General features: G+C 46.7%; 1 protein-coding gene across 3 annotated transcripts in view; it reads left to right on the top strand.

The window, feature by feature from the left end:
- Positions 1 to 27,848, top strand: part of RAPGEF1 (Rap guanine nucleotide exchange factor 1) — a 136,772-nt gene that overhangs the window by 59,684 nt on the left and 49,240 nt on the right. For 2 of the 3 annotated variants that reach the window (XM_088018861.1, XM_088018862.1), the window contains exons 2-5: positions 9,315 to 9,454; positions 10,040 to 10,153; positions 14,801 to 14,979; positions 19,053 to 19,209. In XM_088018861.1, the coding sequence (XP_087874987.1) occupies positions 9,315 to 9,454; positions 10,040 to 10,153; positions 14,801 to 14,979; positions 19,053 to 19,209 (590 nt within the window). The remainder of the gene's footprint in view (positions 1 to 9,314; positions 9,455 to 10,039; positions 10,154 to 14,800; positions 14,980 to 19,052; positions 19,210 to 27,848) is intronic. The other variant, XM_088018863.1, reaches the window with a different exon arrangement.

The raw sequence follows: 27,848 nt of genomic DNA, 5'->3' as shown, positions 1-27,848 counted from the left end.
TAAATAGGTTTCAGCAGAACATTATTCAACCATTAGCTGTGCTCATGTGAAAAAATGCCCACAACATATTGTTAAGTTGAAAAATATTTCAGCTCTGCCATATGTACAGTTATGAGGGATTTTTCACTTTCTATGTTATATATTTTTGCAGGGCTTGGATTTTTATAACAAGGTTGTTTTACTTTTTTTTTTAAGACCATCTTTTTTTTAAGGTTTTTTTTTTTTTATTTATTTATTTGACAGAGAGTTAGAGAGAAGAGCACAGCAGAGGGAATGGCAGAGGCAGAGGGAGAAGCAGGCTCTGCACTGAGCAGGGAGCCTGATGCAGGACTCGATCCCAGGACCCCGGGATCATCACCCGAGCCGAAGGCAGACGCTCAACCATCTGAGCCACCCAGGAGCCCAAGGTTGTTTTACTTTTGTTGCTGGAAAAAAAAATTATATAATTACTACTTCCAGCAGCACCCACAGCAGCTCAAAGTTACCCATAGACTGCCTCAACACATGGGTGGCACGAACAGACTTTCATGTCAGAAGCAGCTTAGGTGTTGCAAAACTCCAAATAGTATTTTCCCTCTGTTTTAACATGAAGAGTTCTATATTAAGTAAGAGAGAGGATCTTTTAATATGGAAATTGTTGGAAAAAATGAAACATCAGATTGCTTTCCGTTCTACTAGGCTGTGGTTATTTTTAGCTAAGTGTTGGCAGAGGCCTGGTGATGTTATCAGATAACAGTAATGGCCTCTATTTATTGAGCATTTGCTATAGATCATGTCCCTGGCTAAATGCTTGACACAGAGGATCATGTTTAATCCCAAGGTTATGCTTTTCTATAGGTGAGGAACCTGCAGCTCAGAGTTTGCCCGTGTCTATGCCTGAGCTTGGGTTAGAACAGAGCCTGCCTGACTCCAAAGCCCGCTCAGCCTGAACTCTTGTCTTTATCTTTACATTAGTCTGTAACATTTTAAATAAGTAACAATCTGAAATCCTAGCTTTAAAAAAGTTCTTCCTGGGGCACCTGGCTGGCTCAGTCCATAGAATACACATCTTTTGATCTCCGGGTTGTGAGTTCGAGCCCCACGTTGGGTGTAGAGATTACTTAAAAAAAAAAAAAAAAAACTTTAAAAAGTTCTTCCTAATGTCCTCAAGCCACTTCTCTGCTATAGTTGTCCTTTTTACACATTTGGAAAATGGGGGATTATGGATTGGTAGGTAGCTTCACATGGAACTCATGTAAGTGGACGAATGGAGGTCCTTCCCGGTTGTGCCACAGTTCTGTACCCTGTACACTGTGGGTAACAAGAAATTGACAGCCACGGTGTTTCTCAACATTGGCTGCAATAATTCTGGAACTGCCTCAAAGTGTTATCCGCCATGACCCTGACATTGTGGTTCCTTGTGTGGCTGATATTTAGAGACTGCCCTTATCCAGAGCGAAATTAAGCCCTGACAGAAACCACTGCTAAGTTGGGATCCCAGCTGCTGCTACAAGTGACATTTGAAAGGCCAGTTGATACCTACATTTGTCAGCCCGGGCAGAGACCGTTGTTAGGCTTGACTGAGGGTCAAGTTGAAAATCTAAGAATGAAATATTGGTCTCCGGCAAACTTCTCAGGAAAAAATTGGTGTGACTTTTGGGGTTTGGGGGTTCTGTTAAGATTTGATTCTGTGAGCAGGCTACGTGCCTCTCTTCCAGCCTGTCCTTCCTCTGACATTCATCTGACAGCTGGGTCTGTGTCCTGCCGTGGTTGCCCAAGAAAGTGCCTGCCCTTAGTAACACCGTGGCCGTTTATACAGAAGTCATGAGGCTGCGTAAGCCACCCTTCCTCTGGAAGAAATGACTAGCAGGTTAGTCACTGGAAGTTCCTGACCTTCCATGGTGTAAATGCCACCCTGAGCGGTGGCCTGAGGCTTTGTTTTCTTAAGTTCTGTCAATGACCTTTGATGTTGCTCTCACAGGTTTGATAAATTACAATCAAATAGCAACTTATGGCAGTTCCTTCTTACATGATTTCCTTCTTATGTGAAGGAGGGTTTTTATTTCCTTTGGTGAGGTATTGCCATAAAGAAAGTGGACTAGTCTGGCAATCCCAGCTGTTGGTGGGGATATGGAGCAACTGGGACCTAGATAGTGGAATTGCAAAGTGGCACAGCCATTTTGGAAAATCATTTGGCAAAATCCACAAAATTAAATATAGTATATACTCTATCAGTAAGCAGTTTTGTTCACGGCAAGCTCTTGCCCTGTGTTCCAGGAGACATGTATGAGAATGTTCATAGCAGTGTTGTTTATAGAAGCTGCAAACAGCCCAGTGTCCACTGAAAATGAAAGCACTTATATATACTTCAGCATGGTTAAATGTCAGCCCTACCACTGAGTGAAAAAGAACATGAGAATATTTACAATATATTTCCATTTATGTAAAGTTCACAAAGCTGTAAGTTATACTTATAAACTGTCAAAAAAAGTAAGGGATGATAAGTACAAAAACCAGAATCATGGGGCGGGGGCAGGCGCGCCTGGGTGGCTCGGTTGGTTGAGCAGCCAGCTCTTGGTTTCAGCTCAGGTCATGATCTCAGGGTCGTGGGATTGAGCCCCACATTGGGCTCCGTACTTATGGCGGAGTCTGCTTGGGATTCTCTCTCTCCCTCTAAAGTGAATAAATAGATCTTTTAAAAAAAAATCATAATCACAGTTACCGGTTGTTGGGAAGAGAGTTATGATCACGAAAGGGCATGTGGTGGCATCAGTGGATTTGATAACTTTCTGCTTCTAGAGCTTTTTTTTTTTTTTAAGATTTTATATATTTATTTGACACAGAGAGAGAGACACAGCAAGGGAGGGAACACAAGAAGGGGGAGCGGGAGAGGGAGAAGCAGGCTTCCCACGGAGCAGGGAGCCCGATGCAGGGCTCGATCCCAGGACCCTGAGATCGTGACCTGAGCCGAAGGCAGACGCTTAATGACTGAGCCACCCAGGCGCCCCTGCTTCTAGAGCTTTGTTGTCTGATATGGCAGCCACCAGCCACAATTCAAGTACTCATAGACACAAGCGCTGTCATGTGGGATGGTGCAGATACAGAACATTTCCATCATTGCTCAAAGTTCTATTTGATAGGCTAGGTTGGTGGATGCATGTGTTTAATTCTAAGTCGTGTGTGTGTGTGTGTGTATGGAATTTTTCAAAATTCTGTTTTAATTTCAGTATATCTAAAAACACACATATACAAAATCTGAAGTACAACTTTCTAAGTGAAAAGTCGGGGATTAATAAGAGAGTGGTTGATAAAGCTGCCTGAGACTCCAGTAGGGTGGGAGCGTCTCTTTGGCCTTGGCCTCCATCAGATGATTGATACACTTGAGGGACTCCAGAAGAGGGCAGGAAGTGTGCGCGCGCGTGCGTGTCTGGTGCATTGGTGAGACTTACCCCGACAGCGATGCTACCTGTTGCGTCCTTCTGCCCTGCTGTCACCGGTCGCTGTAGTACTTACTGGCACTCAGAAGAATAGTTTGAGTGACCTTGCAAGTCCCCTGAAGTCTGCGTTGTCAACCAGTTGTTTCAAGGAAAAGATGACAAGCAGCCTCCAGGTCAAGATCTGTCCTAGTGGGTGCTGTCTTCTATTTCCAGAGTTGAGGAAGTCCCTTACCATTACAAAGAACCTGCTTTCTCCACTTGACTTAATACCTTGTGTGCTAAAGGTAGCTGTTTTTAGGCTGTTAAATACTCCCAGGAGAGAGATTTACTGGTGGATGCAGTTCTTTCTTTAAATGATGATAGGGATTCCCAGCTGTGCCCCCAGGCAGACTAGGCTTTCAGGCTGAGGTAGAGAGAGGGCTGTAATATATTTCCCTCCTTCAGTTTGCTCTCAGGTGGAGGTGCCCTTACTCGGCCCTTGAGTCATGACCAGGGCTGGCTCTGTGAGTGCAGGAACCTGAGAGGTTTTTGGGGGGCCCACCGTGCCTTGCTTGCATACCCCAGTTCTGCCCTGGTCGTGATGGCAGGGCTGTGAACCTGGCCTGTCCGGACAGCAGCTCAGAGTTGCAGACGGGCAAAAGTGGAAGTTGGCTCGCCCAGCCCAGGTCTCTGGAGGTCTGTGACCACCAGAGAAACCGTGCATCCTGCCTAGACTTCCCCATTTGTGTCTGCTTTTCTGGCCCTGCTTTCAGTCTTAGTTGCTCTGGTGGAAGTCACACAGATTAGTACATTACTCTAACATCCCATCTGGCTCGGGAACCTGCCTGGTCAGTGCCGTGATTGTAGGGACACTGAGGCAGGCGGCAGTACGGGCTAAGGCAGAGGAGACACGCAACCACAGAGGGAAGCAGACCGAGACTTCTGGTCCGTGTTAGAGGAAGATGAGGATGGCATTTGTAAGGCCCTCAGTTACTTAGGGTCATAACTTAAAAAAAGTTCAGTGCTGCCCAATAGCCTGATTCAGATCTGTAAGCAGATGGGAGATGAGAATTCAGAGTCTGACCAACCTTGCTACCCATCCAACTCGTCTGGTTTGGTCAGCTCCCAGTATGGAGGCACCATGTGCCCGGCACTTGGCTAAGAACCTCATTGCGTTATCCACAGGCAGCGCCTCATTTATTCTGCATCACATCGGCCATCTCAGGAACAATGTCATCAGCCCCGTTTTCCAGACAAAGAAACCTTGTTTCTTTCTCAGTGACTTGGAGAGGTGACTTTGAAGTATTTTAACCCAAACAGTCTGACTACAGAGCTCACCCTTTTAACCACCGTGTGTATGATTAGACCGGTCACATCATTTTGAAGTATAAAGAAGGAAGTGTAAACTGTATAGGGGACCCACCCTGCTTGGGTGGAGAAGAAGAGGCAAGGCAGAGGGAGGATGGAGAAACTGCACCATGCTTACCTGCTCTGAATCCCAGGGATGACCGTGGCATGTAAGGGCAGGTGCTGAGAGCCCCTCCTTACCCTGTTCTGTGTGAGGAGAGAGGTGCACCAGCTTCCTGTGGATTTCTGTACACCTTTGGGGTCCAAGAGGGCCTTCTTGCTGGCAGGCAGGCAGCTGCAAAACCATGTTTGGTTTGACTCTGCATGTGAACGAAGGTCAGGCTCTGACTTTTCTCTTTGGTCTGGAGTGCAGTGGTCTTCTAGGTAGTTTGCAAAGAGCAGATAGTTTATCTGATCCTGCCTGCCACCTGGAAGGTCTTTGACAAAGGAATTGAACCCTGTCCCTGTGAAGTCACATGGGATAATAATAGACATGTGACAGGCCTGGAGCACAGGGTGCTATGTCATCTATTTGGAAGGGTGTTTTAGTAGTAAATAGCTGGAAAAATTGAAAGGGGGTGACTTATAGTTTTAAAACTACAAAGTATTTATTTTTCTATTGCATGGGATCATGTTCTGTTCCCTAATTGTCAACCACTTTCAAGTATTTTCTGTGAATTTCAGATAGTATCAAAAGAAGCAGTCCGATTTGTGGGGTATTTCCTGATTGGTTGATTGTTCATCTGTTGAGTGACTGTTTACTGAGCATCTTCTATGGGCCAGGTACCATGTCAGCATGGGATGGTGCAGGCATGAACAGGACAGGTGTGGTCCTCGGTGAGTTTGCACATAAATAAATCACTTAATAAGATAGTTTCAGACCCTGGAAAGCACTGAGGTAAATGGTGAGAGGAAGTAACTCCTCAGTGGGCTTTGCTTTTTTTTTAAAAAACAGCTTCATTGATACACACACACACACACACACACACACACACACATTTGACTCATTTAAAGTGTAAAATTCAGTGTGTGCATGTGTTTGTGTAGTAAATCACTGGGTTTCGGTGCATCCATCACCAGATTCTAATTTTAGAACATTTATGTCCCCCCATCAAAAGAAACCTCATACTCATTAGCAATCCCTCTCCTTCCCTCTCCCATTCCCTCTTTCTTAGCCACTAATCTACTTTCTGTCCCTATAAATTTGCCTATCCTGGACATTTCCAATAAATAGAAGATACAATAAGTGGTCTTTGTGACTGGCTTCTTTCACTTAGCATAATTTTATCAAGATTCATCCATGTTGTAGCAGGTGTCAGGATTTCATTTCTTTTTATTGTCAGGCAATATTCTGTTGTATGGGCATGCCACGTTTTATTTATTTGTTCCTGGACATTTGAGTTATTTCCACCTATTGATTCTTATGAATAATGCTGCTGTGAACGTTTGTGTACAAATCATATGGATGTATGTTTTCATTTCTCTTGGGTATATGCCTAGGAATAGAATTGCTGGGTCGTCCAGTAACTGTGTTTGACCTTGTGAGGAACTGCCAGATATTTTCCACAGCCACTGCACTATTTTACATTTTAGCAGCAGTGTAGGAGGGTTCCAGTTCCCCAACCATCAGCAACACTTGGTTATTACGTGTCTTTTTTATTATAAATAGTGGGTTTGAAGTAATAACTTATGTTGGTTTTGGCATTTCCCTGATGACTAATGATGTTGAGCATCTTTTCATATGTTTATAGCTCATTTGTGTATCTTATTTGGAGAAATGCTTATTGAAATCCTTTGGTCATTTTTAATTGGATTGTCTTTTGTTGTTGAATTATAAGAGTTGCTTATGTTTTCTGTATGCAGATCCTTATCAGGTGTATGACTTGCAAATATTTTCTCCCATTCTTAGTTTGTCTTTTCATTTTCTTGGTGGTATCATTTGCAGCACAGACATTTTAATTGATATATAATATCATGTTAGTTTCAGATGTACAACTTAATGATTTGATATTTGTAGGTATTGCAAAATGATGACCACAGTAAGTCTAGTTTAAAGTTTTACATTTTGATGAAGTTCAATTCATCTGATTTTTCCATTATCACTGGTGCTTTTGGCATTCTAAGAAACCATTACCAAACCAAGGTCACAAAAATTTTATCCCTATGTTTAGTTCTAAAAGTTTATAGTTTTAACTCTTACATTCAGGTCTTTGATCCACTTTGAATTAATTTTTGCATGTGGTGTGAGGTAAGGGCCCAGGTTCACTCTCATTCTTTTGTATGTGAAATATCCAGTCATGCCAGCACTATCTGTTGAAAAGAAATTCATTCCTCCATTGAATGGCCTGACATCCTTGTTAAGAGTTGATTGGCCAGGGACGCCTGGGTGACTCAGTTGGTTAGGTGTCTGCCTTTGGCTCAGGTCATGATCCCAGGGTCCTGGGATCGAGTCCTGCCTTGGGCTCCTTACTCAGTGGGGAACCTGCTTCTCCCGCTGCCTGCTCTGCCTGCTGCTCCCCCTGCTTGTGATCTTTCTGACAAATAAATAAATAAAATCTTCAAAAAAAAAAATTGGCCATAGACACATGGCCAATTTATTCTGGACTCTCAATTCCATTCCATTGTTCTGTATGCCTATCCTTATGCCAGTACCATGCTGTCTTGACTACTGTAACTTCTTAATAGTAAGTTTTTTGTTTGTTTGTTTTTTGTTTTTTTAAGATCTTATTTATTTGAGAGAGAGAAGAAGAAAGAGAGAGAGCATGAGAGGGGGGAGGGTAGAGGGAGAAGCAGGCTCCCCACTGGACAAGGAGCCCGATGCGGGACTCGATCCCGGGACTCCAGGATCATGACCTGAGCCAAAGGCAGTCGCTTAACCAACTGAGCCACCCAGGCGCCCCTTAATAGTAAGTTTTAAAGTCAGGAAGCATGAGTCTTCTAATTTTATTCTTATTTTCCACATTGTTTTGGCTATTCTGTGTCCCTTATATTTCCATGCTTATTTTAGGATTAGATTATCAATTTCTGCAAAAAAGCCAGCTGGGATTCTCATAGGGATTACATTGAATCTGTAGATCAGTTTGGGGACTATTGACATTTTAATACTATTAATCTTGATTCATGAACATGGTATGCCTTTGCATTTATTTAGATTGTCTCAATTTCTTTCAACAATGCTTTGTAGTTTTTAGTATATCTCTTGCACTTTTTGTGTTAAATTTATGCCTAATTATTTTATTCTTTTTGATGATATTGTCAGTCGAAGCTTTTTGTTTGTTTTTGTTTTGTTTTTATTGAAGTGTAGTTGATATGCAATGTTTTACTAGTTTCAGGTGTACAACATAGTAAGTGTTAGGCTGTGCTCACCACCAGTGTAGCTTCCATCTGTCACCATACAGCGCTATTACAGTACCATTGACTGTATTCCCTATGCTGTGCTTCTAATTCCAATGGCTTATTCATTCCATAACTGGAAGCCTGTGTCTCCCACTCACTCCCTATCCCCCATTTTGCCCATCTTCTCATCCCCCTTCCCTCTGGCAACCACCATCAGTTCCCTGTAGTGTAAATGGAAGTTTGTTGTTGTTGTTGTTGTTTTAAGATCTTATTTATTTATTTTAGAGAGAGAGGGAGAAAGAGAATCCCAAGCAGACTCTGTGCTGAGCACTGAGCCCTACACAGAGCTCTGTCTCACGACCCTGAGATCATGACCAGAGCCAAAATCAAGGGTTGGACACTTAACCAACTGAGCCACCCAGGTGCCCTAAATGGAAACTTGTTAAAATTTCATTTTGGAACGTTCATTTCTGTATAGAAATCCAACAGAGTTTTGTATATTGATCTTGTATCCTGTGACTTTACTGAATTGGTTTATTAGTGCTAATAGTTTTTTAGTGAATTGCTTGGGATTTTCCATATACGAGTTCACCTACAAACAGAGTTTTATGTCTTCCTTCCCAGGCCAGACGACTTTGTTAGGGTATTGGAGTTTAGTATTGAATAGGAATGGTGAGATCGGACACGCTGGGCTTGTTCCTGATCTTGGAGAGAAACCATCCAGTCTTGCACTATGTTCCGGAGGATTTTGAACACCTTAGTGCTATTTCAGTCTCCCGTGCCAACTCTGAGGCCTTGCCCATGATGCTTGTTGCTGTCCCCTAAATGAACAAAAATGAGGAGGTTGATTCAAAAGGGCCTTCCTTTCCAGTTCATACGTCCTACACTTCTGTGATTCTGCTTTGATGTTCTTGCTTCTTAGCCAGTTCCCTCAGACTTCAGTTAGCTCATCATACAGACTCTATACAGAGGACTGGAAATATTTGCAAATTCTTTTTCCATAGCCATTTTGACTGCCTTTGACTTCCACAATTCTGAACAACCTAATTTAGATGGAAATTGCAGGAATTAAAACATGTAAGCAGAAGTGTTTCAATAGATCCGTCTTTCCTTTCCTTTGTAACTAAACAGCCAGGGAAGATTTGTTTAGGGATGATACTCATTTTCACAAAAGGTCAGCGGAGCACGGCTCCTTCCTGCCCTGCTTCTAACCATTAGTACCCTCCTTGTTTCCAGACTCTCAGCGTTCTCATCTCTCCTCCTTCACCATGAAGCTGATGGACAAATTCCACTCGCCCAAAATCAAGAGAACGCCGTCAAAGAAGGGAAAGCCAGCTGAGGTGTCTGTGAAAAATCCGGAGAAGCCTGTGAGCAAAGTAAGCCAACTCTCTCTAGGTGTTCCTCCTGGCCTTCGCCTACTTCAAGCAGTATGAGTTTGTGCTGTTTTTAAGTTCATTCCCTGGGGATTCAGCTTTCAGTGCAGAACACCTACTCCATAGCATTCCATGCTTCCAGGCAGGGGCCTTCAGCGTCCTTGTGAAATATGAGCCTTTAGGATGGTGAGTGTTTCTCCTGTTAATCAGAGTCGAGTTCATTCGGCTAGAACAGTTCTCCTTTTCCAGATGTGTCATCCTCTGGGCATGTAAAACAGCTCAGTGCACCATGTTTATACCCCACCATGCTGCCTCCCTGCCCCAGACAGCCCCGTGTTGCCCTGGCATGCACACACGTAGAGGGAGGTTTGTGACGTCCAGAACATCCTTCATTTGGCTTTAGGGCCCATGCTCTGAGACATGCCAAATCCTTGAAACCCGGCCAAGGATGTCCTCAAGCACGAGTAACCTCAGCAGGGCCAGTCAAACCAGATATGTTGAAACAGCAGCAGATACTCACCAGCCCCTCCCTTCAGCCTCGAACGGCCATTCCAAGCTCTGTAGGAATCCAGGTTTCCTCTCTTCCAGGAGGCAACAGACAGATTTCTACCAGAGGGCTGCCCCCTCCCCTTGGATCTGGAGCAGCAGACAGTAGAGTTTATGTCCACCAGTGCTGTGGCTTCCAGGTCTCAGAGGCAGAAGGTCAGTGTGACGCTAAGAACAATTGGGTTTGCCTTGCCTTCTACTGCAGAATCCTGGGCCATTGTTTTGGGGATGGAAAGAAAAATCTATTACAATATCCTTGTGTTCAGTTGGGTGGCGACTGTGGGTTTCACTGTTCAGGAAACAGTCCAAGGGGCCTTGGGTAAAATTAAGAGTTTATCCAAGCCTCTCTGGTCTTTGGAGAGGGCGCACACTCCACGACGGAAGCTTGGGGGTCCTTTCTGGGGTTGGTTTGGGTGTGCCGCTTGGGTTGAGTGGGTTCTGGGGGAAGTGGGTGAGTCTCATCTCCCAAGACTGGCTCTTCGTTCCTTGAGTTGCTCAGGCGATCTGAATAGTTAGGACAGGGAGGAGCATCTGCAGTAAAAGGTGCTGTGTTAGACATCTGGCAGTACTCAGTGTGGTGAGAGCGCTCAGAACCAGGGACACCTTTTGTGCTGCTAACATTTATCCAGACTTTCCTTAGCCTCGTGCGTGCTCAGTGCTTTGCGCTTACTTACTCTCTTACTGAACACTCGTAACAGCCCTGGGAGGTGGAAACTTATTTTGCAGAAGCGGAAACTGAGGCTGTAGAGGTAGGAAGCATTAGCCACCATCACGCAGGAAGAGGCAGTGAAGCTGACTTGAGCTCAGGCTGTCTGACACCCAACTCAATACCCTCGGGACACTAATGTTTCCTCTTTATGAAAGCCAGAATTTATGTTGGAGTGTCCCACAAATCCAAGTGGTAACTCTCACACAACGAAACAGAAAAACAAAATTAACCTTAGCAATGTAAAATCAAAAGAAGCCTGTAGAGAGATACATCCTCATGCTCCAGGGATTGTCCGCAGCGTGGTCTTGTCACGGCCATCAGTTGACCGCCACCGGCAAACACTGCCCTGTTACATAAGCGCAGAATTCTTGAATTTTGTAGTGTACCTCTGTTTTTGTTTTTATTTTGACCAGCAGAATATCCTAAAATTCTAGTTAAAAGTGGAGAACATTAAAGTCTGAAGTCCAAGAGTCTTTTGTCGAATAACCCTTTTCCCTCCCATCCAAGTGCTTACCAGGCCTGCCTCATCTCTTAGCAAAAAGAGGCTGAAGAAGAAGACTCAAAATGTTCAGTGTTTGCCAGATTGATGAAATCCCAGACTGCAGAGTAGGAAAGTAGAAGATTTGGTGTGCACCATAGTTACTTTCTGGTTCAGTCTGTTTAACAATCTCTTGGAGCTGAGTTTGGTTAAAAAAACAAAACAAAAACCCCAAGCCGAGTGTCCGTGGCCGTGTAGCACAGCGCAGGCAGCCCAGAGTAAAGCGACTTAGAACAACCGTGTTCTGCTAGTTAGCTCTGGTAAGAGACTGTCTCAGCCACTCAGTTCTTGGAGCTTCCCCCCCTTTCTTCATCACTCCCAAGAGAGGTCGTGGGGGGACATTCAGTGCGAAAGTGTCCTTCACTCAGTGTGGGTTCCCACAAATTCCAGGGGACATTGGCAATGTCTGGAGACATTTTTGGTTGTCACCACTAGGAAGGTGAAGCAGGTGCTACTGGATCTGGTGGGTAGAAGCCGGGGATGCTGGTGAACATCCTACACAGGACAGCCCTCCCTGCAGCGAGAATTATCCACCCCAAGATGGCAGAGCCACAGCTGAGAACCCGTGCTGTAGCAGGGGACTGTAGGTATGATTTTTACCCAGGGAAGAATGTTACTCCGGTTGTTGGTTGTCACCCTTTAAGAAGGGTTGAATTACTCTGCTCTGCCCCAAGTGAGCTGCCCGAGACCATGTGAGTACCAACCTCCTGTTTAGTAGAAGCCCACAGGCAGAACTGGAAATCTTGGGGAATCTGCCAACACGTGTGAACTTAGAAGATGCTGTCGGAGAAATCTGAAAATACAACTGTCATTTGCTCTCATCATTATTGATTACTTATTAGCTCTCTTACCTCTTAGAGGATATTTCCATATATGTTCTCATTTTAGTCCCAGTTTATATGCATGGCATTCCCTGTTTATTTATTTATTTTTTTTAATTTAAGTAGGTTCCACCTCCAGTGTGGGGCTTGAACTCATGACCCTGAGATCACAAGTCATGTGCTCTACTGTTCGGGCCAGCCAGGTGCCCCAGCAGTCCCTATTTAAATACACGGGAAACTGCAGCTCCGTAGATCCCAGATTCAGATTGATCTGCAGCTCCCTGAAGGTCTCTCTTTGCCCAGGCCCTGCCCTGGGTGATTGCACATCCTATTTACTCCTCACCATAACTGCGTGCAAAAGCTTTTATTATTCCTCATGTACAGAGTTTGGGCTCTGGCCCAAGTTTTCTCCATCAGAATCTGGTTTTATTTTGTGAACTACTTCCATGTGCTTTCTCATTCACTTCCCCACATCAGGCCCTTTCGATTACCCAGGTTAGGTATTAGCCTCCCCGTTTTGCAGATGAGGATCCTGAAGCCAGTGGTCCCCGAGCCCCGCAGTGGCTTCGGGTCTAGGCCCTGCCCCAGCACCACGACCCTCAGGTAGTTTCCAGGTTTGTGGACGGCGGGAGGGGATGCCCCAGTACACCCGGGCAACTTCAGCAGAGCTAAGGTTTTGGGCTCCCAGTTCTAGCACGTGCTCCCATCTAGGTGTCTCTCTGTAAACTCTTCGACTGCTGGCTGTACTTGCAAGATGCCAAAGTTGAACGGCCAAAGCTGTTCGGGAGCAGAGGGACTGTGAACGGACAATTGATTCTGGGAGTGCGGTTTGCTGGAGGGTTAATGGATGAAACCTGATGCTGCTAAATTGTCGGCTCCTTTAGTAGGAGCCCAGGGCAGCCTGGCTCTTCAGTGGCTCATTTGATCTCTCTGCAAATGACAGGAAGATTCTTTGTGCTCAGAAGTGCCTTCCTGCCCCTTTTGGGTTCCCCCCATCTCCAGGTCAGCCCCCGTCTCCCTAGCAAACCTGATGACACATTTTCTTACAGTGTTTCCTGCTTCTTCCCCATCTTTCATCATCCCTGGCTCCAGACACATCCTGATGTGCTGAGATGGCAGGGCTGCGGTCAGGGTCCTCTGGCCAGCTGGGGTTTCAGTCACATTGATGTCTGGGTATGATTCCTTCATAGTCACGTTCTTCCTGGCCCCGGCGGGTGATGGCAGAGCAGAACACTGTTGTCCATGAGATGGGAAACAAGAGCTTGGCTTCTTGGAAAAAGTAAATAAATGTGTCTAGTCGTAAAAAACAGAGAAAAGGTATTTGGCCAGTGATGGGGGTGGGGAAGAGGTGCTCCCCCGCCCACTTAGAGAACCTCATCTTTGGGGTCTATAGACCACCTTTGGGGAAGTATCCCATTGAGAGAAAGTGAATCGGGTCTTCGGAAGTTGCCTGACCAAAGAAGCTATTTACTTCTTGATCCCATTTGTGTGTTTGTCTTTTGATATTCCCACGCATTAAACATGGCAATTTAAATAAATTTAAACTGACATTTCCCCATCGTTTAAGAAGAGCTAGTGTTCAGAATCGTAATCACTTCTTATTACATACCATTTATCTATTTATAGATTATTGTTTAAATCAACTTTTTCTAGAATGTTCTTCTTGCCCTTGGTCACTTCTATTTATGTATTCGCTGGACCCCAAAGAGCCCACAGGTGGCAGTTTTCCTCATATACAGGGATCTTAATTTGCACTGGACATGTAATCAGTTTCACTTGGGTAGGGTATCCGTTTTATAGGTCGTCCTTGATCTCCCTTCCCTGCCAGCCAGCTGGGACCCGGGTCGCTGACATTAGGGCCAATAGAGAGAGAGGTTGGGGAAAGGAACCGAGGGGTGTATGTGCCCACTGACTGTGGATTCGGGATACCCTGTAGTCACAGAGAAAAGATTTGGGCATGAGAATTTGAATGCTGGTAAGTGTAGGGCTCTGTGTGTTATTTTCCTCCCAGCTGGGCTTTCTTCGGGCGCAGAAGGACTATGAATGCTGTTCGCATTTGCCGCACGAGTAGTGATTGAACCATTACCACCTGCTCGAGCTTCTTTGCCTTTTCACCCCCGAGCATCCACCCCTTCTAACCCTGGGGTTTCCAGACCCTTTGAGAGAGCCATGTCATTTCATTGAGAGGGGGCTGCATCTTTGGGTTGAATGTGGGGATCTAGTGAGGGGTCCTGGAGAAATGGGTTTTGAACACAAATGCCTCTGCCTGTCTTACACAGTCCCTCAGATCTTTGAAAGGCCTGGGATCTCTTGATTTGATTTACTGGATAGATATGCACCATGATGAGACCTAACTGTTGGTTCTCTAAGCTTCCTACAGCCATCAGCAAATTAGTCCTCCCTAGGCTTCATGAGATTAGCGGTGCCATCTCAGTGTGGTAGAGAAAGAGAAGCAATTTTCAAGACCTCAGGCCACATCAGTCTGTACGAGGAAGGGAATTCAGGAGTATCTCAGTGAACTTCCTTGGTCCACGCTCCCTTCTCCTTCCTTCAAGCCTAACCTCTGTATCCTGTTTGCAATCCTTAGAGAGTAATTTGGCTTGGTTTCTGCAGCAAGAAGCTTTTTCTGTTTGCATCAGTCTCAAGCTAGTTTATAGGAAATCGTACTTTATTTTTTTCAAAATAGCTCCCGTTAATCTCTCTCCTCCCTCCTTATGCTTAACATTTCCTTTCAGAACCTGAGCTGGCTGGAAGAGAAAGAGAAGGAAGTTGTTAGTGCCTTGCGCTACTTTAAGACCATTGTGGACAAAATGGCTATTGATAAGAAGGTGCTGGAGATGCTTCCAGGGTCAGCCAGCAAGGTGCTGGAGGCCATCTTACCCCTGGTGCAGAGTGATCCTCGAATTCAACACAGGTGAGTTGCCCTGAAGTCCTTGGCTGTGTCAGAGCAAGGGAGGCCTACGGGCATCTTGGTTTGGGGGCACTGTAAACTCAGGGCTTCTAGAAATAGGGGAGAGTGTTGGGAGGGAAAGGAGTCCTATAGCTGTGACTTGATGCTCTCCCAAGGTTGAGGTTGATGTTGCTCATGAGGCCTTGACACTGAGGGAGATCTCTCCCCTTGCTAGCGATATAGCCACAGGGTAAGTCTGTGATTGTTTCTTTGCCTTAGGTCATTGGCAATAATCACATTAAGATTTGGACACATATCTCGCACCCTTCCTTGGGTTTATTGCAGCATTAAATCTTACTAATATCTAACCTGGTAGAGACCTTGACTGCTTAGCCGATTAGGCCAAAAGAGGTAGAAAAGAATCCCATTAGAGCATGGATTAATGAGACATTTAACTGTGTCAAGCCAGGATCTCCCAGACAGCGCCTGGAGTCACTGGAAGCCAAGTATGTGGGGTGGAGTCCATCTTCGTCCCAGGGAGCTTTTGTGGAGGAATGCTTTTATTGCTAGAGTGCATTTTCCCCCTAAAGGTTGGGAACACCTTGCCCCTATATCTATTGTTAAGTACAGAAAGGAAAGGAATATTAAATGTAATCTTAAAGTGAGAGCCTAGCAGGCGCTTTTCCTTTGAGAGGCTGTCAGTTGCCTGCTGGCTTTGTGTTTCTTTCTGGTACCTGCTCAGGATAAACTCATCTCTGTTTTCAGTTCCTTGAGATGGTTTAACGTTCATACAGCCTCGTGAGACTGAGCTTTTATGAACCACTTTCAGAACTTGGCAGTGAAGTGCATAGTTTTCTTCTTCTGGGAGATAGTGCAAACAGCATCTTTATTTCCAAGAAGCTCTCTGCCCTGGGACTTCCGCCCTGGAGTCTCAGCTGACCCCTGCAGATTGTGCCCTTTGGGCCAGTTGGTGGCGGAGGATAAAACAGTGGTATGGCTGTGCCCTGCTACTGTCTTCACTTGTCCGGGCCTTGCTGCTGTCCCAGAGGAGGACTGCATCTCCCTGGTAGTTAGCCCTGAGCCCAGCTCATAGAAGGCCCAGCGTTGTTCTCCTTTGAGGGACTGTGCCTCACAGGATGCTCGGGCCAGATGTGTAGACAGCTTTTTAAGCACTGTTCTCCACCTCTACTCATGAGATGGTCCCTACCATGGAAGAATTAGAATCTAGTGGAAAAAATCAACTTCCCCACGTGTGGTAAGGCACTAATTTTATGGTACCGAATGGAAGCTCTTTTGGGATTTGAAGGACGGAGAGTTGGAGGAGAGCCCTATGGTCCAGTTAAACCTCCCGGAGCAGGAGATGCTGGGGTGGGGCCTGAGGGAAGGGTAGGCATTGGATTGGCCGTCGGGGCAGGGGAGAAGGAAAGCCAAGGAAGGGCCTTAGGCCGGCAGGGCACAGGGTGCTCCCAACGGGGGTGGAGAGTGTGGCAGCTCTGGGGCATGGACCGAGGGGCCGTGGGGAGTCGGGGCTCAGGCGCTGAGCCTCTCAGGGGGAGTCGAGAATGGATCAAGCCATAGCACAGTGGTTTGGGGGCATTTTTTGTCTATGGGGATGTTCTGTAGCTATTTTGTAGTTGACACACTAGCAGTAAAATGTCTAGAACAATTTCCTAGAGGGAAGCAAACACCTGGATGTGGCCATAAGGCGCGATGACTCTTTCCTCTGGTAGTCCTTTGGCTAATACCACTTCCAGGACTTTTCCTCCTGAAATTCTTACAAAGCCAACTGATATTTTTCTTGGTCACCCTGGTATCTCCGCCTCGAAGTTTCCTCTTCGACTCCTTCCATCCTCTCATCCTCCCAGTGCAGTTTATAAGCTGGGAACGTGTTTTCCTGTCTTCTGCTCGGAGCTGTCTCTGTGGGTTGGGTCCTAGCTGGGGGGCTCTTGGTCGCCCTCCCCTAGGGTGCTGGCCCAGTGGGGGGCTGGCCTTAGAACAAGCAGCTGGGCCGCCGAGTGTGAGCAGTGCGGGGAGGCTTCTCCCGCGCGGTGGAACGTCCGGAGGTGTTTGAGAACAAGACCTCTGCTTGCCTTCGGTGTTGATGGCTTCACTGCATTTCAGAAACACACCAGCCACTGGTCCAGTGGACACTGTCACAATCCAGGACCCTTCTTTCTTTCTTAATGTCTTAGCCCCTGATACAGGAATATTCTGCTTCCAAGGTAATACTGTGAAGGGTGGCCACAGTTGCCGGCTTCTTCGGGTGCTTTCAGGGAAGCATTACCATTCAGTGCAGGTAGAAATTCAGTATTACAGAGAAATGTCTCCCCGCCTCCTTTTCAGCTAATCCTTGCCAGTAATTCAACAGTGTGATTGGCACTTTGGTGGAATCCCCCACGGGCGCTTTGGCAGAAGGCGGCAGTCTTTGTTCACAGAGGCCTCACCTGGCCCTGCCTGAAGGGGGGTGGTGAGGGTGCTAGCAGTGCACCCCCCACCCCCGCAGGATGGCGCCACCTCCCCATCCGGCCCCCAGGGAAGACTGAGTTCTTGTCTCCCTCCCTTGACCCTCCTTCCCAAGAGAGTGGGTCCAACACCAAGTACTTGTCCCTCCTGTTACTCCGTGAGGCAGCCAAGCCCTGGCTCTCTTGGGTCCCCTTTGGTAAACTGTTCTTGTTTCTCATGGGACTCGAGGAGTTGGCTTTCATTCTTTCAGACTGTTCTGTTTCTCCTGTTGGAACATGCACAGAGCGGAATGGCTGGCTGCATGGAAACCGTAGACGTCCTGGAAAAGTTTTTTCCTCCTTACCTGATTTTGAAGAACTTCTCACCAGAGCATTGTTTGGTTCAGGTTTTTGTTTTAAATAGGTTTGTTTTTAGAACCTGTTTTTTTTTTTTTTTTTTAGATTTTGTTTATTTGTTTATTTGAGAGAGTGTGGAAGCACCAGGCGGGGCCGGGGAGGAGGGGGGCAGAGGAGAGAGGGAGAAGCAGGCTCCCAACTGAGCAGGGAGCCTGATGCGGGGCTCGATCCCAGGACCCTGGGATCGTGACCTGAGCCGAAGGCAGACGCTTAACTGACTGAGCCACCCAGGCGCCCTTTTAGAACCTGTTTTAATCATATTTTACAATATTATATCTTTTTCTCAGAATTCTGTCTTTGGCTCCTAAATGTCTACCTCATTCTTTTTCTCCCCCCCCCCTTTTTTTTGAGTGGAGGAAGGGACATCCCGAAAATTTTCCATAATTTTGCTCTTCTTCTCTTATAATCCATAATATTTAAAATGGAAAAATAATCCTTTCCATAATTCCTAGAGAAAATTATCTCTAGTTACTTAAAAATGTGTAGGGGATCTAAAAAGTCTACATTTGGGCCTCCCTTCCCCAGTCACTGAGGCATCCAGAAGTCTCCAGGCCTTGCAACTCTGCGCGTGTGGGCATCATGGTGTGCAGTCGACGTCTCCCCCGCCACAGGCCTCCTTTCCTCTCAGCTGTCATCTTGAAATGCTCTTCATTAGTGCACTGCTCCATGAAGTTAGTGCAGAGGATGATGAAGCCGAGCCCGTGTTAGAAGGACTTCTAGTGAGTTATAGATCTGTCAGAGCTCGTGTTTAGAGGCTGTTTCGCGAAAGGATCCTGCCTGCTAAAATTCTGCAAACCTGTTGGCTCCTTGTGACACATTTACCATGTTAGTCTGATCGAAAACAAGAAGTGTACGGTGCTTTGACCAATGATTAGCAGCAAGGAGGAGCGGAAGATGGGGCATTCCTTGACAGAGGCCAGAATCTTGCAGGGGGTGTGAAGTTTGAAGGAGTATAAAAACTATCATGATGGAATTTTTATATGTTCTATTTGGGAAATGAAAAAAAATTTTAGAACAAGACTAGAATATAAAGCTCTGTACAGTGTTTGTGGGATGTAAGGGCGTAGGTTCGGGGGGGTGGGGGGATGTGTTATCAGAAAGGGGGTGTGGCTCTTACAGAAAGATTGAGGAACATGCCCTCATCACCGAGAAACTGGTTCTGTACTAAACAGTTGCTTCAGGTGATGGTCATGCTTTAGATGTTTTAACTTTCTTTACAAACTCTTCTCTTCCCCCTAGCTCAGCCCTCTCCTCCTGCTATAGCCGAGTGTACCAAAGTCTCGCCAACCTCATCCGTTGGTCTGACCAAGTGATGCTAGAAGGTGTGAACTCAGAAGATAAAGAGACAGTGACAACCGTGAAGGGGGTCATCAAGGCTGTGTTGGACGGAGTGAAGGTAGGATGCAGGCGCCAGGCAGCCTCCCTGCTGGGCGTCTGTTACACAAAACCTTGTTCGCGAACTGGACACATTAGAATGAATGTCTTCCAGCATCTCTGGTGTGGGTGCGCTGCTCTGTCCCATAGCCATTTATTTCTCTCTGGTACAAATGGCTCTCACGGCAGTAGAAGCCTTTGGAGTGCTCATCTCCATAGCTGGAAAAGCTGCCAGAAGCAATCAGCCTTTATGGAGCACGTATTAAATCTTCAGTGAGTCTTTATATTACAGCCCGGGCTGTGCATGCTTGCCGGCTAGACAAAATGCAGAGGAATGTGCACTGACTTAGCAAAATTCTCAGCAAGTCAATCTCTACCTTTTCATGTTATAAGAACTTCTGGGATTCTTGGTAGAGAAGGGGGATTGAAATGAGTAAGAAATGAAGCCGTCTGGATTGGAAATCCTTGACACAGTCTGTGACTTTACTAGCCAGGGAAGTCGGAAACAACGTGACGGGAAATTGTGAGTCATAGTTAAGGTAGGAGGCGAAGGCCATAGAGGGTCTGGAATTGGGGTCCGTGGGACAGACTCTGATTTAGAGACAATAAGTCCTAGTGGGTGAGGAGCAAGGCAGAATATAAGCAATATAAGCAATGGAAGTGGGTGAGGGCCTTTGGGTCAGGATTAGGGCTGTGAGCAGTGGGGAAGTAGAGACCCTGCTATTTTGTGAGGCCATATTATGTAGTGGAAAGAGGGCTAGTCGGGGACCTGGCTGGGTTTGAATCCCAAGTTCACTACTTACTAGTCTGTGAACTTGAGCAGTTTGCTCAATCAAAGGCTCTGTACCTTAATTAACTCATCTATAAAATGGGTATAATAATAGTGCCATATATCCTAGGGTTGTGGGAAGTATTAGTTTCTACATACAAAGCTTGTAGAACAAAGCCAGGCACATACTAAGCACTCAGACTTTAGCTGCTGTTTTTTACTAATTTTGTGGTGCTAGGTATATGCTTTAGAAAGTAATCTCTTGGCTTGGGGGAATTAAAAAAAAACAAAACAGCTGTGTCATCCTCCTTTCTACCCCCTTCAGTCCAAAACTGTAGCTGAGGTACGTAAAAAATTCCTTCTCCACTCAGCCATGCTGTCAGATTCCTAAAAGCTGTCTCCTTGGATTGCCATCCCCCGGAAGTTCTGGAGAGTAGACTAAGGACCCCCTACGTGGTAAAAACTTACAGGGGGAAGGCTAAGAAAGCATTGCTTAACGTTATGAATTGCTCCAGAATGAATTGTGTCAATTGGGGAAGTCTTGGTGGCTCCCTGCCTCCTGCGCCAGGTCAGTAGCTGCCGTGTCTGCTCAGGCCTCGTGGAGTTCATTTAGAGGGAGGCGTGGCTGGGTGGCACCAAGTCTCCTCTGATGGCTCCAGGTTCTCTTCATTCCCCAAAATTTATTCGGTCCTATATCCTCTGTTTTCGCCAGTGAGACTTAAGCATATATATAGCCCAGAGTGGCTGTCATGCCAGACCTTTGTCACTTTCTGGATTTTGGAGTACAGTCATACGCATTATCCCATTCGATCTTCCCTGCAGCTCTTCGAGGTCGGCAGGGCCGAATGAGACGTGACCTGGGTCCACACTTCATCAGCAGAGTGTGTAGAGTTCTGGCTCATCCCCCCTAGCTCTTCCTGTCCAGGCTTCTGGAAATGTTGTTATTGAAAATTGTTATTCTGCAGGTGACATTGTTCAGGTTTCCTTCTGCCAGATTGTAATGAGATGTTCGAAACAAGTTAGAATGCCCAAAACAGACGAGATGGAGTTTCTGTGTGTAGAGCTTTCTCACGTTCCCAAGCCAGTTTCCATTATGGAATCATTAAAGCACCATGGTGTCCATTGAAAGACATGTCTGAAAGAAACATGTCTCTGAGTTTTCAAATTGACCAGTGAGAGAGAGGGGGAGAGAGAGAAACTGACAGATTACGAACCCATACATGTCTGGAAACAATTTTTTCTCAGTTGTTTTTAAAATACTTGACCCAGAACGAAGACTCTCTAGGTGATGAGCTCTGTGAATTCAGTTCCATCTCATTTACTCAGGAAGCATTTATGGAGATGCACCTGTGTGCCAGATGGTGTGATGGCATTAAAACTGGTACCGTCCCGGACCCGATGCCGCTTATAATTGAAAGAGGGAAAAGGACAACAGAGTTTGTAATCTGTAATTATAACTGGGACGAGGGTTGTAAAACAAAAATGGCACGTGGCCTTCCTTGGCTGTTTGGGTGACCTTCCTTTTTCAGGGTGGTCTGAGACTCTTCCCTGAGAGACAGGCCAAAGCCAGAGGGGTGTGCAGGAGTTGGCCTATTCTTGGAAGCTTTTAGTAGTTGGAATCAGTCCAGACACTGGGCTGTTGGGGCCTCATAGTAACAATAGCTGACACTTTTTCCCTCCTCATGCTCATAACAGCTCTGAAGGTGGGCGCAATTGCCCCTGCACAGGTGTGGGGACAGGCTCGGGCAGACAGTTGTCGGGGGTAAGGTCGCGCCTTGCACCCAGGCCTGCTGGACGCCAGGCCCTGTGCTCCCCCCCGTCACCCTCAGCCGCCTCCCACGTGAGGGGCCAACCGTGAGCCTGCCTCCACACCGGCTGGCCTCCAGCTGCTCTCCCGGTGTCCCCATCAGGCTGAGCACCCCTTATAAGCCTGTGTCCTGGTGCTGTGTGAGCCTCAGTTGGCTGGGAAGGACAGGGCCCTGCAGAAGTAAAACAGATTTGTGAGGATGTCGTCATCCCACTTGTAGGAGAAATGTTGGCACGTTCCTTTAAACTGAGTCACCGTCTTTCAAGTAACTCATTCAGTTGGTAAATGGAATTCTTTTTTTTGAAAGGTTGAAGTGTTTTAAAACAGGATTACTTTGTTTAGTACCATTTATTATTTAAAGGCCTGCATAAATGTCACTTGTTAGCTCTGTAGCCTTGGGCAAGTTACTTCTGTGAGTTTCAAGTAGGTTTTACAATATTTACTCTGAAGAACTGAAGAAAGATTAAGTAAGATAATATATATAAAGTACCTGGTAAGTGCGAGGTGCCCAGTAAACTGTGAGTAAGTACTATTAACCATAGAAACGTTCATACCCAGGATGGCTCACATTTAGCAATTCTTGACAGTGGTGGTGGCTCTTCTCCAGTTATCTCATGTCAAGACAGACCTGTTACTATCTGATCTGGCCCAGGCAGGTGCTCTACTCACGGGCCCTGAAGTTCAGAGAGGATGGTGACTCCCCAAGGAAGGAATGTGAAGGCCCTAACTTCCCCGAGCGCCTGGCTGTTGGGAGCCAGGTCCTCAGGCTCCAGCGAGTAACCCGGGTTGTCCTTTTGCACCCAGCGCCCCAGCTGTCCCCACCTTTGCCGTCTAAATGTCAGCCTCTCTTCTTACCTCAGTTGCACAGTCTCTTACCCACCTCCCTGGGCTCCGCTTTGCCCTCTTTGCAGACCTTCCAGGGATGTTGGTTCTCAGACCTAGAGCCTCTTCCCCTGACCTCCAGCTTCCTCCCCGCCCCCCCCCCCCCACCACACACCATTTACACTCACACTTTTATTTCTTAAACCTTCTCATGCAGACAGCCTTGGGGGAAAATGTGGAATACCTGCAGTTCTGTCATTTAACCATTACCACCCAAAATTGGGCTTGTGTACCATGCCAGACTCCCTTCGTATATGTTAACCTAAAAAATAAAACAGCCAGTTATTTTACCAGCAAAATGGGTTTATTTGGGAATAGCAGAGACTTGCAATTTGGGATATGCAAGCTACAGCAAAACCACAGGCAAGTCCAACAAAGAAAGGAGAGGAGCGTGGTTTTATGGAGAAGGAAGAAGAGGTTGGGAGGGGCTGTCCTAAACCAAAGTCCACTGGAGAAAAGCAGGAGTTCAGGGCGAGGGTGGTTCCTCACTGGCTGAGTTGCTGGGGGCGTGGATTTCTTGTCGGAGAAGGAGTGTCCATCCTTCCCTGTTGGGTCTGTAGTCATGATTCCCTCCTGTGGCGGGGGCCTCTGCTGGGGTCTCTAAGTGATGGTTCTTCCTGGGATTGATGGCAGTGGTGTGGGTCCCCTTTCTGGCCTCCCAGCTCCACTTTAGTGAGGTTTCCCTTTATCAGTTTTCACTTACAACAAGAATATTTTGAAAGAAATATTTTTCTGACTGTATCAGTTAGGATTAGGTTTGACTATAAGAAAATCCAAAATAATACTGGTTTTTAAAAGATAAAACTTTATTTCTACTTTATTTCTCCTTCATGTACGAGAAGTTCATAGATAGGCAGTCAGAGGCTAATGACATTTTCATACAGTGGTCAGGGATGTGGTCTTCTCCCCTCTTGCTTTCCTGCCATCCTTAGCACATGGATTCCACCTCATGGTCCAGAATGACTGCTCAGTCTCCATCCATCATGACTACATTCCAGCCACGAGGAAGAAGAGAGAGTAAGAGGGTGTGCCTTCTCCATTTAAGGATGCTTCCTCAAAGGCCTCACAGAACTCACATTTTATTGACCAGAATTTGGTCGCATGCCCAGCTGAAATTCTAATAAGGAAGAACAGGTAGCATGGGGCAACTAGCTGTCTCTGGCACACTGACATCTCAAATAAGCCATCTCTTTTATTCCTCATTCAGCCTATTTTACCTTTTTTGATGAAAAACTTAAAACATTTTCAAAGAAAAAAACAGTACAGTGAAGCCCCGTCAGAGAGCTTCCACAGTTGTCTGCTCACAGCCAGTGTTCTTCTGTACGTCTGCCCCCTCCCCTGCGTCATGGGAAGCAAACCCCAGACGTCTGTCCTTTCATCTGTAAATGCCTTAGTGCATAGCGCTAGGACAAGGCAAGCTTTTTCTGTGAGGGGCCAGGTAGTAAATATTTGAAGCCTCTCAGGCTACAGGTGATTTCTGCTGCATATTGGTCTCTGTTGCATATTCTTAGTTGTTTGTTTGATTATTTTAATTTTTAAAAGATTTTATTTATTAGAGAGAGAGAGAATGAGTGGGGGGAGAGGCAGAGGGAGGAGGCCAGCAGCAGACTCCCTGCCTGCCGAGCATGGAGCCTGAAGGGGGGGCCGGGGGGCTTGATCCAGGATCCTGAGATCGTGACCTGAACCGGAATCAAGAGCCAGACCCTTAACCAGCGGAGCCACCCTGGTGCTCCCTTAACAAAGCATTCTTACCTTGAGGGCCTTCCAGAAAGCAAGCCCTGGCCTGGACCTGGCCTGCACGCAGTGTGTAGTTTTCTACATAATAAAGGGGTGCCTGGGTGGCTCAGGCAGTTAAGCGTCTGCCTTTGGCTTGGGTCATGATCTCAGGGTCGTGGGATAGAGTCCCAAGTCAGGCTCTCTGCTCAGTGGGGAGTCTGCTCCTTCCTCTCCCTCTCTGCTCTCCCATCTCTCTCTCTCTCTCTCTCTCTCTCGCTCTCTCTCGCTCTCTCTCTCTCCAATAAATAAATAAAATTTAAAAAAAATTAAAGCTCATACACTTACTAGTTCATCAGTTGTGTCTAAAGATCCCTTTTCTCTGTGTTTTTGTCCTTGCAACTTATTTGTTTTCTTAGAAGGGGTTGGTTACTGCTGCTGAAAGTCTCCCACATTCTGGATTGTGCTGATGACATCTGTACTGTGTTGTTCAGTATGTTCCTCTGTCCCTTGAATTTCCTGTAAAACTAGAGGCTGTATCAGGTTCGGGTTTTCGTATTTTGAATCCTCCCTAGGTGCCGCCCTGCACCTCCATCAAGAGGCATCTTTCCCTTTTTGATGTTAGTAGCCACTGATGATTATTGCCTAGATCCATTAATTGATTAGGGGTTGCAAAATGATGGCATTCTAATTCTTTGTGCCATTCTTTCATCATTACTCAGCTGGGATACCCTTAAATGGCAGACTTCCCATGTCAATTTGTGGTTATCCTGAGTTCTAATTCTTGGAGAAAAGGCAGGATCAGTGCTTAATTCCATCCCTTATTTACCAGTTATCGAAATAGTGTTTCCTAACATCCTTTAACGTGACCAGTGAAGTGAGCTTTTTCAGATATGATTTTGTGCCCATGGCTGTGACTGGGCCGGCCATGTTCCCGTCCGCTGCGGCTGTCACTCTTCCTGGGGCCCAGGCCCCATCTTGGGCCACTGAAGACATCTTTAGGCTGTTTCCTGAGTTCCCTGTGACATGACCCTAGAGGTCTTCGATAGTTCTCTTACCTTTTGGTGTGAAAAGATATTCCATGCCCCTCTGATACTTATTTTCTTTGGACGCGGTGCTGGGAAACAGCTTTATTGAGATCTAATTCCCACACCATAGAATTTGCTTGCTCACAATGTATAATATAGTGATTTTTTTTTCTTAGTGTATTCACAGGTTGTACGGCCATCACCACGGTCAATTTTAGAACGTTCTCATCACCTCAGGTAACCTCATACCTGTGTGTCCCCCACTTGCTGTCTCCTCCGTTTCTTTCCATCCACCGGCCACCGGTGTACTTCCCGTCTTACAGATTCACCGGTTTTGGACATTTCATCTAAATGGAATCGTATCCTCTATGGCCTCTCATGACCAACTCCTGTCCGTGTCATGGTTTCAGACTTCACCCATGTTAGAGCATGTATTCTTTTTATTGCCAAATAATATTCCATTGTGTGGATATACCACGTATTGTTTATTTGTGGACATCTGGATGTCTGAGTAGTTTCCACCTTTTGGCAAAATAGGAGTAATGCTGCTGTGAACACTGAGCACTTCTCCCGCACACAGCTGCACGTGGGCGTGTATCTTCCTCTCTGTTGGTTGTGCACCTAGGAGCGCAGGTGCCAGGCCCTACCGTACCTCTGCGTTCAAGCTTGTGTTTTCTAAAGCAGCTGCGTCACCTGACATCCCCACCAGCAGCGTCTGCGGCTTCCAGCTGCTCTAGCTCCTCCACCTCCTCGCAGCTCCCACGTGCCTCTTCAATGCAGCCACCTCCAGGGGCATGAAGTGGGGTCTCAACGGTGGTTTGGGTCTGCACTTCCCTGAGGGCTAATGATGTCGAGTCTCTTCGTGTGCTTCTTGGAGAAATGTCTGTTCGAATCCTTTGCCCAGTTTTTAATTGGGTTGTCTTTTTATTACTGAGTTATAAGGCATCTTGTCCGTTTCTTACCATGGAACTGGAATCAGCCATTCCTTAAAGGAGCCCTGGTTCCCTTTGCTGGGAAATGGTGTTTAGAGACCCCACTGAGGGCCAACATTCTCATCGCTACTGCTTGGTCACACAGTTTCTCTAAGACAAAACACATCTGGAGTTTTTACTAGTCCTTCCAGCTCACATTCAGGACTGCTGGGGTTTTCACTTAACCTCTTCAAACCTGTCCTTTTTTTTTTTTTTGAAGATTTTATTTATTTATTTGACAGAGAGAGAGAAAGAGAGCACAAGCAGGGGGAACAGTAGAGGGAGAGGCAGGCTCCCCGCCAAGCAGGGAGCCTGATGCAGGGCTCGATCCCAGGACCCTGGGATCATGACCTGAGCCGAAGGCAGACGCTTAACCATCTGAGCCACTCAGGTGCCCCTCATCAAACCTGTGTCTTATTTTTTTTCCTCCCACACTGAATTTGAGGTCCCCTCTGGCTGCCTTGTCCTTAGACCGTTGGAGGCATGCCAGCCAGGGCTTCGTGGCTGGACCGAAACCCCGAGAGCTGACTTCAGGAGTCACTCGCCACCTTGCCTGTGGAGCACTGCCTGTTCCCAACTGCGGGAGGAGGAGGACACTTCCTCTGCTCTCTTGCTGCCTCACGCCCCTCACACTTTGGATGTGGGTGGGAAGGTCCCTTTCTGTCACCATAAAAAAGCTGGACAGCCCTGTGATTTCATTCTGCTGCTTCAGTACAGGGAAGTCCCCCCTGGTGGCCACATTCAGTGTACTTAGTGAAGGACTTGTCTTCGAGCAAGCTCATCGGTAGAGGGGCCATGTCATGGCCCGAACCCAGAATTCTCGCAGGGCCAGAGAGTGACAGAGGATAGACAGCGAGGAGACGGGATGAGGTGGGGGCCGGCGCGGCAGGCCCTCAGTTGTAGGATGGTGCGCACTTCGGTTACAGCGTGTGGGAACCTGGAGGACGTCGGCCATGGTGTGGTGTCCTTGTGGCGGGGGCAGCATGGCAGTGAGTCTTACGATGTGAGTGCCCGAGGGCACATCTCGTAAGGAGCCCTTTCTCGTGCCACCCGTGTCTTCCCTGCCAGACAGGAGCTCTGTCTTAGTGCCAAGGAGAAGCCGGGAGCAGATGGGACGGTTCTTCTCTTACTTGAGCACCACAGCTCATACTTTGACTTGATGAAGGTCATTTAAGATGGAAACATCCCTGTGATCATTTTCAGTGTGAATAAAATGAGCACCGAAATAAGTATGATGCACTTAGAAAGATACCTTTCCAAATACCGTTTGGCTTTTGAAACTGCTTTTCAGTGACCTGGCAGCTGTCTGGCTTACAGTTGCCGGCGTGGACACAGGTGCCGCCTTGCCCAGTCCTTTCAAAACCTGTGCCTCACGAGGACTGCAGAGTCTGACGTGCCTGTTAGCAGGAGGAGCTGGGCCCCTGCCAAGTTACGGATGGTCAGCTTTGAATGAGATTAGGGTCGTTGGCACAAGAGCCAGGTATGTGCACC

This window comes from Eumetopias jubatus, unplaced genomic scaffold (assembly GCF_037043125.1).
Source record: "Eumetopias jubatus isolate StellerSeaLion01/CBP00866 unplaced genomic scaffold, mEumJub1_p1.0 scaffold_15, whole genome shotgun sequence".
NCBI lineage: Eukaryota > Metazoa > Chordata > Mammalia > Carnivora > Otariidae > Eumetopias > Eumetopias jubatus.
The sequence above is the reverse complement of the archived record's forward strand: the minus strand, read 5'-3'. Positions and strand labels throughout refer to the sequence as shown.